The 11,603-nt window shown below is 38.1% G+C and overlaps 1 protein-coding gene across 2 annotated transcripts in view; it reads left to right on the top strand.

The window, feature by feature from the left end:
* The first annotated feature begins 36 nt into the window (after positions 1 to 36).
* Positions 37 to 11,603, top strand: part of rbm41 (RNA binding motif protein 41) — a 16,207-nt gene continuing 4,640 nt past the window's right edge. Inside the window, exons 1-5 of one of the 2 annotated variants that reach the window (XM_020532480.2) lie at positions 37 to 132; positions 3,100 to 3,219; positions 5,215 to 5,407; positions 8,718 to 8,922; positions 10,965 to 11,383. In XM_020532480.2, the coding sequence (XP_020388069.1) occupies positions 125 to 132; positions 3,100 to 3,219; positions 5,215 to 5,407; positions 8,718 to 8,922; positions 10,965 to 11,383 (945 nt within the window). In that variant the 5' untranslated portion in view covers positions 37 to 124. The remainder of the gene's footprint in view (positions 133 to 3,099; positions 3,220 to 5,214; positions 5,408 to 8,717; positions 8,923 to 10,964; positions 11,384 to 11,603) is intronic. The other variant, XM_048605401.1, reaches the window with a different exon arrangement.

The raw sequence follows: 11,603 nt of genomic DNA, 5'->3' as shown, positions 1-11,603 counted from the left end.
AGTGGCTCCAGGTCACGTGCATTCCCCAGTGGCAAATGGGACTACAATTCCCATGAGGCCATGCGACAATCGGCGCATGCGCGGGTGTGCGCTTATTGTGTGAGTGGGGAGTATTGAAGAGAAGATGCGCAGGTAAATGAGGGAGAATAAATAATCAGGGTATTACTGGGTTTTACATATTACATGCTTATTGGTAATGGGACAGCGGTTTCTGGACGATGAAAACACGGTTATTAATTCCGTTCCCGTCTGATGAAGGTCGTTTTCATTGTTGGAAGAAGCCGAGGAACAGAGGGAAATGGCTGCCTATGGGGCTCTTGAAAATAGCCATAATAGAAAAGAGAGTTACAGCATCCCTAACAGTCACATCTAATGCTGTTCAAAATACAAAATGAAACGTTTCGTTTAATGGTAACCTACATATGTATTGAACAGAAGCAAGTTTACCCCAAGGCGTTACTTTCTTTTGTTTGCTCGGACGAATTCTGATGTCGTGCGTTACTATTTGCAATCGATTATGTTTTATTAAAACTTCAAGATTTGCCGATTCCCGGTCATACTGAGTAAATTTTTAACACTTGTGCAGTTTTAGTACCTAAACGCTTTATCTCCATTCAACCTCGATAATTCTGTTCCAAACATTTTCCAGATTGGTCATCTTAAAATAGTTGATCCTGCTTGTTTCTAGCATCTGGAAATTAAAATAAGGGAATGTGGTTGAGAATCTGTTGTGCTAATGTTCGTCAAACGTCAAGGAAGATGCAACTGTAAGTTAAATGCAGTTCTATGTATAAGTCTGACAGTGAAAAGAAGGGGGATGGTTAGTTTAGTTGATTCGTTGTTGACGTTGTTCTGAGCCACAGTATGGGATTTTGAAGTGAACTTGGGGCCTCTCTCCCTTTGGTCCTGGAAGACCATGGTTAAACCATTACTTAGAAAAACTGCCAGGAAAATGGCACAAGATGAAGCATCAGCAGAACCTTTTGTCTTTGTTCAGCGCATTTATGATTGAAAGTGTAGAGAGTGTTGTTAGTGTCTTTGTTCTAAAAGTGAAGATAATGTAATTACTGTAGTACCGATTCATTTAGTGAGTATCCCCACCATATGTTATGTTCCATAAAGCTTATAATAGCCCAATTCAATCAATCCTGGGGTTATTAACATTAGATATTATTTGTTGGTAGGAGTGAGCTTCAGTTTGGGGAAACGATGATAAATTATTAATCCAGAAACTCAGCTAATGTACTGGGGACAAGGGTTTGAATCCCACCAGGGCAGATAGTAGGTTTGCATTCAATTTTTTAAAAATCTGGGATTAAGAAATGTAATGATTCAAGTGCAGCTAGGGACAGGTAATAAATGCTGGCCAGCCAACAATGCTTAAGTAAATTTTAAGACAGATTTCTGAGGAAGGGTCACCAGACCCAAAACGTTAACTTTGACTTCTCTTCGCAGATGCTACCAGACCTGCAGAGCTTTTCCAGCAAAACGTCTGTTTATGTTTCTGATTTATAGCATCCACAGTTCTTTTTTTTTAAAACAGGTATCTTAGGACCAGGGAACAAAAATAATCAACCAGAGTTTCCACTTCTGATTTCTGGAGTGATGCCTGATGAGAGCCCTAGTGTATGGCTATTTGCTGAAAATGGATTAGACTTAGTTAAATGTTTTGTTTTTAATAACTTGCATTTTTAAGAAGGCAATAACAGACGCTGCTGTCTCTGAAAGAGCAAATGATAAATAAATGAAGACTATTTGTGAATAGAACTAGATGAATAAATCACTACAAAAAAGATACACAATTTATTTAAGCAATTAGAAAAATAGTTTTGCTAAATTTATTAAAAGGATCAATCTAGTAAAATAGGGTTTTCCTAATCTATTAGTGGTGTCAAAACCAGGGGAAATATCTTACCTGAATCTATCCTGTCTAAACCTTGAAATATTTTGAGAGTTTAGTGAAATCACTTCATTCCTCAGCACTGTAGAGAATATAGGCTCAGTATTCCCAGTCTCACTTTATTGGATAGTCTGCCTATCTCAGGAATGAGTCTAGTGAACCTTTGTTGCACTCCATCTCTGGAAATTTTTTTTATTACAATTAATAGTAATAAATGTAGTCCAGTGTTGCAGCTTCACGAGATTGACACGTAATTTTTAGTTCTGTCCGATGTTGTTTCTGGCATGGCCTCCTGCCTTGATGGTAATGGTAAATTGGGAGCTATGCTGGGTTACAGATTGTGGTTGCAAAAAATTTTGCACTGCTGAAGGCCCACATGGAGGCCCAGTCTTGAATTGCTAGATCTATTCAAAATCTTTCCCAGGGTGGTACACAACATATAGGACGTATCCTCCATGTAATCCATAATTTAATATATGCCAATGGCTGAACGCAAGAGCAAGAGAAGTTCCTCGTCAGCCATTTGATGTAAAGGAATTGGAGTCTCTACCACAACTATCCACAGCATCAGTTTCCAATATACATGTAGATGTGGACATTGCCACATCAATCTGGACTTCTTGGAAATGCAGACAGGGAGGGAGGTGATAGTTTTGGCAAAGTCTGGATCACATTTCTACCAATAACACTTGTGTTCAATCTCATTTCTACTGTGGATTTGGGTCCTGTTGCCATGCCATCCCTATTGTGATGCTGTTGGTTGGACTTACCTTTGGCAGAGAACTGTTTAAGAAGTAATATTAGAACTTATTTCAGAACTCCAGACAGAACTTAATTTTTTGAATGTTAGCTCAAAAATACAATCGATTGATCTTATTCACTGAGTTGATTAAAAATATCCACGTTAGAACAGCTGAGCAGAAAAATCACATTGATTAATGTCAGTCTTACAGATTAAATTGTGAATGTTTAGCATCTCTTGGCTGTTAGTGAAATACATGCATATTTTAACTTGAAAATATTATTAGAAATGAAGGAAATTAAGTCTTTTGTGAAGCTGAAATAAGGATCTCACTGTTCTGGTTCTTATTGCTAACAGCCAGTGTCCAAATTCAAAAAACATAATAATTGTGGCCTTTTTGCATTTTAATCCTGATGTAATGTGAGCAGTACACCTCTCGTTCCCTTTTAAAATTTAGGGTTAGTAGTCGTATAAGTGGTGATGATGACGTTGAGCCAGAGGAGCTGGAGACAGAAGGAGAGAGGCAATTGCAAAACCTCTTGAAGCACCAGTTAGACACAACCGTAACACTTGAAGAGTGAGTATAGTAACATTTCGTTAGAGTGATGTTTTTGTATGAATAAAACCAAGTAAGAAAGTAATGTTTGTGTACATTTTAATGCATTGTAGTACTTTCAAAATTATGACAAAATGGAAAATGCTGGAAAACTCAGGTCTGTCGGCATCCAGAGAGAAGACAGAATGTTTCTTGTGGAATTCCTTTATGCTGATTGATGTTCCATGCAATTCCAGCATTTTCTGTTTTTACTTCGTATTCCCAATTCTTGATTATTTTTTGTTTTTATTTCTATAGGTATTTAAAGGCTTGCCTTTTTTTTCCAGTTACCTCCAGGTTGCACAAATAAATCCCAATTTAGAATGAAATCTCAAATAAAGATTCAGTCACCTCATTTAAACTTCATTGTGGTTACAGTCTTTTTCGAAGGTTTAAATGGTGAATCACCATAAAGTGGTAATTAATGCATTCAGAGTTCCTGCATTATAGCAACTTTCTCAATTTGTGCTGTTAAACAAAACAAAATGTTATTTTATTTCGAGGCGTTAGTCGCTTTCATTTAGCCCAATTATACTAATCAATGCAATTTTATAGTTTTTTTCCAAAATGTAAGATTACCAAATCATAACCCATAGGAAAATCCTCCATTCCAGATGGCACCAACAAAATGTGTGCCATTTCCTGTAGTATGGGCAGAAGTAGCTGGCAGTGTTACCTTTTAAGATAGTGAAATAATCTGATTATTTAAATTTGCTTACAAATGCAACAGTGTGGTTACAAGTGGGAGTTCACACATTTATGTTTTCTAAGTGTATCTTCGCTTTGGGATAAAATGCAAAAATGAAGGAGTTGTGTGATTTATGAATCCTGCCTAAGAAGAAACGTGTGTGGCTTGGTTGTCAAAGGTTTAAAGGGAGGCTCAGGATATTACTGGGAGGAAGGTGTAAGATGTGGTAAGGGCATCTATGCTGGCTGCGGGTATTTTGTTGGCTCCAAGTTTCACAAGGAGGTTTTCAGAATGAGGTTTTATAAACCGTTGTAATTTAAACTGAATTTCAAGTTGAAATGGAGTTCAGTGGATCTAAGCAATAACTAATCAAACCAGCCATTTTGCAGCAAACAGCTCAGTATATCTTTTCACTTCAGCAAGAGGCCCATATGATTCATATTGCCACGGGGATGGGCTGTGGGAAGAAGAGGTCCATTGGAAGCTATTGTAGGGTCAGGAAGCAGGTTTTTTTAAGGTAGTCCCAAACCCCTAAGATGCAAGAATCTGGGAAAGAACAGTGAGTTTGTTGTGGCCAATTTCTCTTGCTTAACATGCAAAATGCATGTGGGACTTCATACTTGTATTGAAGAGATCAGATTTGAGAGGATTTAAATGAGGCCAGAATGTTCTGATGTAATATAAGCAGTACCTAGCTTTGTTTAGAAGGAGGAATGTTCAGGGTAAGACTCAGGATTGGAGGTTAGCTAGAAAACAAGCATGCCAGCGTGAGCTAAGAAAATGTTTCAACTGGTTCCTGGAGAATGGTGTGCCCGCTTGAGGGATAGAGCAAAGTAACAATGAAGGGGGATTTTAGTTATTTTAAAAGGTGAATAATGGAAACATTAATGTGGCAGCTGAATACTGTTAGAACAATGTTACTGCACCGAACAAGCTAACAGCAAAAGTCTTAAAACCTGAAATCCTATGTGATCGTTCCATGGAGTCACTGAAACACCCACCACCAAAACAGAAATGTTTTGTGATCAGAACATCTCAACAACACTACATTGGTTTGACTTTGTTGAATGAACTTCTACCTCAGGAACAACGATCAACTTGGGTCAATTTTCGTGAGACCCAGCATTATTTCACAAATACCAACATTCTTCGCATAAGAGAGAAATATATTTTTTAAAACAATGTCTTTGACTTATAACGTTCGTAATCATTAATTACTTCTTAGTTGTTCTACCATTTGTTGACTTCATGCAGCTTTTCCTGATTTAAGTTTCCTTTTGTTTTGATAGATGCATTGCTAAGAAAAAATGCTTTGCCCCAAGTTCTTTGTACAAGCCATTTGGGGAGCAGGCAGCAGGAGTACTCAGTCTGTCACAGTTTCAGACTCTGCAAGATGGAGAAGGGGAGGTTGCTGCCCTGAGAGAACTTGGACTTACTGACAGGGAGATCCAGCTCTGGCAAGATAGGGAATCTCTAGTTAAGGTACAGTATACCTAGAGAGCTTTTGTAACCTTATGTAGGGATAAGTAACAATGTGCAATGTTAGCATCCACATAGGTAGCACGTTCATGTGAGGTACTAGTCTAATTGAAAGGGTTCATTCTATTTTGTACCAACAATCTGAGGAATTCATTATCACTGTGTTGAACATTTATACTCTTAATGTTGTACAGTACAGATTTCTCATTTAATTTGTATAGATCACATGAATGTACCTCTGATGCTAAGGAAGAATTTGAGAATTATTCAATTTTACTTCAGTACTTCAAATCTGGAAAGGATGAGCAAACTTTTGCAATGTCACCATCTGTTCTATTCCAGTATGGTTCTTGAGACAGTCCCTAGGAAGATTTTTTAACTTTTAGAATAGTTACAGTACAAAAGACCACTCAGTCCATTTTGTTTGTGCCAATCCTCTGTGAGCAATTAATTTAGTCTCATTCCCTTTTTCTTTGCCCCAGGGATCCAGGATTCTCCAGTCTTCTTGGTAACTAACATCCCTAATCTGTGGAATTATTCTCATAAACTTTTTTTCTGGTCATAAGTTTTATTAAAACTGACAAATGTTAGATTGATGTTCAAGTGCATCCAAAACTTTGGCACTTAACAAAAAGTCAGTTCCTTGAGTGTTAGAACAGTTTATAAGACAGTTCAAGCGCACTTATTAGACAATGCCAGTCAAACACTAGTGACCAATAGGCATGCTGTATATTTAATCAACCTCCTCAATTGCTGGACCAGATGATGCACCTGCACCATAAGGGGCACCACCAGCACTAGGAAAGCCTCTTTGTGGTCCACCAGGCCCTGGGTGGGCTTTGATATATGGGATTGCAGATTTTTTTTCTCCAGCTCCTTCAGTTGGTGCTCATGCTCAAATCGTTTCTGCACCTTTGCTGGTGCCGTCTTATCTTTCCAAATGTTTGGTGCCCAGAATAGACACAATCCTCCAATGAGGCTGGACTGATGTTTTATGAAGGTTATCATATTTTAATTCATTTGTGAGATGTGAGTAGTGGCCAGCATTTATTTGTTCATCCTTAATTGCCCTTGAAGAAGTGAGCCGCCTTCTTGAATAACTGCAGTCCACTTGGTGAAGGTACACCCACAATGCTGTTGAGGTGTTACAGGATTTTGACCCAGAAACACTGAAGAGACAGTGAGAGTTCCAAATTGGGTTGGTACGTGACTAAAGAGGAATTGGCAGGTGGTAGTTTTCCTATACATCTGATGTCCTTATCCTTCCAGTAGTTGGAGTTTTCAGGTTTGAAGGTGCTGTTGAAGGAACTTTGGCATGTTGCTGCAGTGCATCTTGCACTTGCACAGGTGAAGCATCAAGTCTCATCAGTTGCAGATGGAATAAATGTTGAAGTTGTTGGATGTATTCTGTGTCTCTGTTTATAAAGTCCAGGATCCCATGTGACTTATTAACAACATTCTCAATCTGTCCTGCGCATTCAGTGATTTGTGCCTAAACACTTCCAGATACCTTTTGTACTCCTTCAGAATTGTATCCTTTTTTTAATGCCTTTCCTGCTAACGTGAAACATTCCACATTGTTAAATTTCATCTGCCACATGTATGCCCATTCCACCAGAATGTCTCTGTTCTCCAAGTTGCTCATTATCCTCGTCATAATACTTTCACAAAACTTCTCATTTTTGTGTTATTTGCCTATCTTGAAGTTGTGCCCTGTATACCTAAGTTTAAGTAATTAGTATAGGTCAAGACAAGCAGTTGTCCAAGTATCAACCTTTGGGGAACCCCAATTCAGTGATAGTTGAGAGCTGGGTACAAATGGAGAGGCGATAACCAGTTGAGCACAGGATTTGCGGTTTGTAGGTTTATTGTGTGTGGAGAAGAAGTTAGAATCTGATATGTAGCTGATTAAGGAAATGGTCTGGGCCTCAAATTGCTGCAAATGAGTTGCAAGATGGGGAGGTAATGGCCTAGTATTATTACTGGACTGTTATTCTGGAGACCCAGGTAAATTTCTGGGACGTGGGTTTGAATCTTACCACGGCAGATAGGTTTTTATTGAATTCAAATTCCACTATCTGGTTGACTAATGTCCTTGAGGAAGCAAACTGCCATCCTTACCTGGTCTGGCCTACACGTGACCCAGACGCACAGCAATGTGGTTGACTCATATCTGCCACCTGGGCAGTTAGGATGAGCAATAAATGCTGGCCCAGCCAGTGATGCCCCCATCTTGTCAGGGAATTAAAAAATTAAGCAAATGCTGTGGTTCCTTGCCATAGTCATGTTTTTAAGTCAATGCAAGATAACTGTTCATCACAAAAAAAAAATTTATGATGTCAATTTAAAGAAAGGTGGACACAACATCATGATCAAATATGAAGGATCTACAAATTAGAGTCATACAGCACGGAAACAGGCCCTTCCCCCAACTCGTCCATCCCAATCAGGTTTTCTAACTGAACTAGTCCCGTTTGCCTGTATTTGGCCCATAACCCTCTAAACCTTTCCTATCCATGTACTTGTTCAAATACTTGCATTTACCACTTCCTCTGACAACTCATTCCATATACGCACTGCTGTTTATGTGGAAAAAGTTGCCCCTCAAGTCCCTTTTAAATCTTATCGCTCTCACCAAGTTTTGGACTCCTCTACTTAACTGCAGTTCAGTACATCTCCAGTACTACTTCAATATGATCTTGGCTTTAGTGTATATGTCACTCTCTGGTAACGGGCTCTTAAAGAATGTTGTGCTTATAATGTTGTGGCTCAGTTAATATGACAGATCTCTAGTGAATTAAAGAGTAGTTTATAAAACCTAAGAAATTTTTTATAATTTCAGAAAGTTGGAAGGAATATCAGAATGAAGCAATTTTTGACGGGGAGGATGAAAAATTACATCCTGTTCGAATCATGGGGGATAAACGGTTTTGGAGTTTCTCAGTGATTATTGTGATGCTGTCACAGTAAAGGAAAGTTACATACAGTTTGCATTACAACCATCTAAAATCACATTATTACTATTTTAACCAGTTAGCTTTTAGTTACTTATTAGATTGTTTTCTCCTTTTTTCTTGAATTTCCATGTATCACTCTCGAATGAGTATGTGTGTAATGGTCTTAATCCCTGACATCTGATATCAAATGAATCACTGGAAAGTGCATAAGTAACAACTCCTTTTTTTTCATCCCAACGTGTGTCTTAACATCTTTTACGTGTCCCCTTGTTGCATTAAAGCTGAAATTTGGCACTTAGTAGAGGATTAGTGACAGAAGCCCATACTCTGAAAGCCAATTCTGATTGTGTTTAAAGTTCTCAGGGCTTGGAGCAGATCCAGCAGCAGTGCAACAAAGACTCCGAGCCATTGAAGAGAAAATTGAGGAGCGGCAACAACTTATGTCATTGCCACAGAGATTTGCAGGAAGCAAACAGCTGAACAGGAGAGAGATGGAAATTGAAAAAGCAATGTTCCAGGGAACTGACCGTTTCACGTTTTTGAAAGCTCTGTATTACCAAGGTGTAAATTTTTGTTGATAAATAATTTTACTTTTTCTTCCTCTATATTTTCGTTGAATCATTCCCTAGGCAAAAGTGAAAGGAAGCAACCTGTTCTCAAGCTTCTGTTCAGGGAGTTAAGTGAGAAGAGCCTAGTATAAGTTGCCATAATTTTTCCTTGAAAAGAAATAGCTGGCTTCCCAATGAAATGGGTGTGATGTGGAATTTGCCATGTTGGAGCTTTTATTTAATTCTAGTCTTACTTTGCTGTGGAACAGCATATTGGAGCAGTAGAAGCTTTATGACTTGGTATTGTTATCTTTAGTTACAGACATCAAAACCTTTCCTTAAGTTTGGAGGTTCGAAAGCTCTCGTTCTTTGACTTTAGCCACTATTCTGGTCAAATGAATGATTCCTTGTCTGTGCTTTATGAAAATAAAATACTAACAAAGACCTGTTCTATTAATTCATATGATGCTATAATTCTGCTTTGTAATACTTATTGTTCTGTACCCTTGCAGAATATTTGTGACAAATAACTGACAAATTCCAGAGTAGTGGACAGAGAACATGGTACTGTATGACCTTGTGCCAGTAATCGTCTGAATGCTGTCGGTTAATTGTACTTTTTGTTTGTAAATTTTCTTGTTTTCTCCAGTTTTTGTTCCCTGAAATTTCCTCAACATCAGGCTACTGCCCCAGCTACAAGCACAGCCTGGAGACCTGCTTCAAGTGCTCTGCCAAAGTCACTCCATAACTTGTCACTGGAGGTGGGCAGACTGATTTCTGTTTTTTTTTCATTTCCCTAGTTTCACTTTTTATGACAACAGCATTGAGATTTCGAATCCACCATCTGGGAAATTGAAGGTGTAAATCTATGTCCTACTACTTATAGTGTAGTACACTGTTGCTTCAAGCATTTGCTTGTTTTTAATAACTTTATAGGCTTCCTATCTCAGTTAAGACATCCTGTAGAGGACGTGAGCAGAGGTGAGGCTGTTTCTCAGCAGGAGAGAAAACAAATTTGAGTTTAAGTCATAGGTGTGATTTTCAAATGCTGGTTTTAAAATGGTTTTGAGGAGATCTTGGAACAGGTTACTGGCTGAACTCCTGATTAGGGAATGATGTGTGATGTGGAGGACATAAAACAGCTTGTAACATGATATGGTAGGAACTTCTGAGTTGGCTGCTTCTAAATGAGGCAGCTTGTGTTTTCTTCTGATGATTTCCTCACTTCACATGTATCTCTGCTTGCCACTAATGTCTGGCTAAATATTGTTTTGTTTTGCTTTCCTTCTGAATACTACTAGATTCCCTGTCCATTCAATGGGCTCTGTGATGTGGTTGATACTCAACTATTTAAATAAAAATTTTAGATCATTATTGTGGTCCAACTGTAGTGAGCATCCAGATGAATTTTGACCTGTGTTTATATTTTGGATCGTACACGCTTACTTGGATCATTTCTAATATTTATCACACTGTAGCACATATATTTTTTAATCTGCTTTGCATTTTTTATTATTCTAAATTCATCCAATACTCAATTGTGGCTATTTCCATTTTCTAAATTGGATAAAATTTTGAATTATGTATGGTTACCCAGGTTAATATGTGCACAAATTAAATATTCTTTCACTATGTCATTCTAGTCTTTACCTGCTGTCAATTTCACCTGGATGTAGCAGAGTAATTAGAAATTATTTAGTCAAATGCATTGTGGTACAAAGAATCCAAAATTGTCTTGTTTTAATTGTGTATTATTGAATTCCAATTCTGCTTGGAAGCCAACAGTGGCACCACAGTAGTTGAATTGAGATTTCCTTTTGACTTCAGCTGCATTGAGGGGCGGTAGTATCATCCTTGGGCGAGTACATCTGATGAATGTCGTCTTGACCGTAGGATAGTTTTGACTTAAGGAAATGCGGCGTGCTACTGGCTGGGGTGGCGTTTGGGGGATCTAGTGTAAGAAAATGTCCTAATCAAAGTGTTCTCTTTGACACAATCATTTACTTTTGTCTTATCATTTTTTTTTTGAACATAATTTGCTTTTTCTCACTTCAGATGAAAAGTCTGTAAAAGACCAGAATGACCCTATTAATCAATTAGAAATGATGTTATCAAAGTTTAAAAATGACTCAGCCGGAATGGGAGACACTCCAAAAACCAGACAAGAGTCGTCTTCGGAGATGCTCGCTACAGCAACAAGTAAAGAGGGTACCTTTAAGGAAATGACTGGTCTATGTTTTCAAACACAAAGTCAGTTCAATGCTGCTGATCATTATGAAAATCAGAGCTCCAAAGGGCATTCAGTGAATGTTCCTATTAGAACCCTACCCAGCACTGGTACTCATGGTCCTCAGAAAATTACCCAGCAAGTCAAAGCTGTCCCCAAAGAAGAAATCTGGAAGAACAAGCTGTCTGAGGAGGAAATTAAAATGATTCCAAGATTTTCAAATTATAATCCTGGACAACCAAGCAGGGTATGGTAAAATATTTACTGTTGGAAAAGTATTATGAGCATAATAGCTGAGGAATAAAAATGTCCATTTCTCACTATTATCTAGGATGGAAGTGAAATGTAAGGCAGGTTATGTTGATGCTCTGTAATATAGTTCAAAACCTATTATGACCAATTGCAATATCCAGTGACTCGACTGAAATAATCTGTCGCTGTGTTCACTCTTTTTAAATATATTTTCA

Source organism: Rhincodon typus, chromosome 14 (assembly GCF_021869965.1).
Source record: "Rhincodon typus isolate 14 chromosome 14, sRhiTyp1.1, whole genome shotgun sequence".
Lineage (NCBI taxonomy): Eukaryota > Metazoa > Chordata > Chondrichthyes > Orectolobiformes > Rhincodontidae > Rhincodon > Rhincodon typus.
This window is presented reverse-complemented; position numbering and strand designations above follow the sequence as displayed.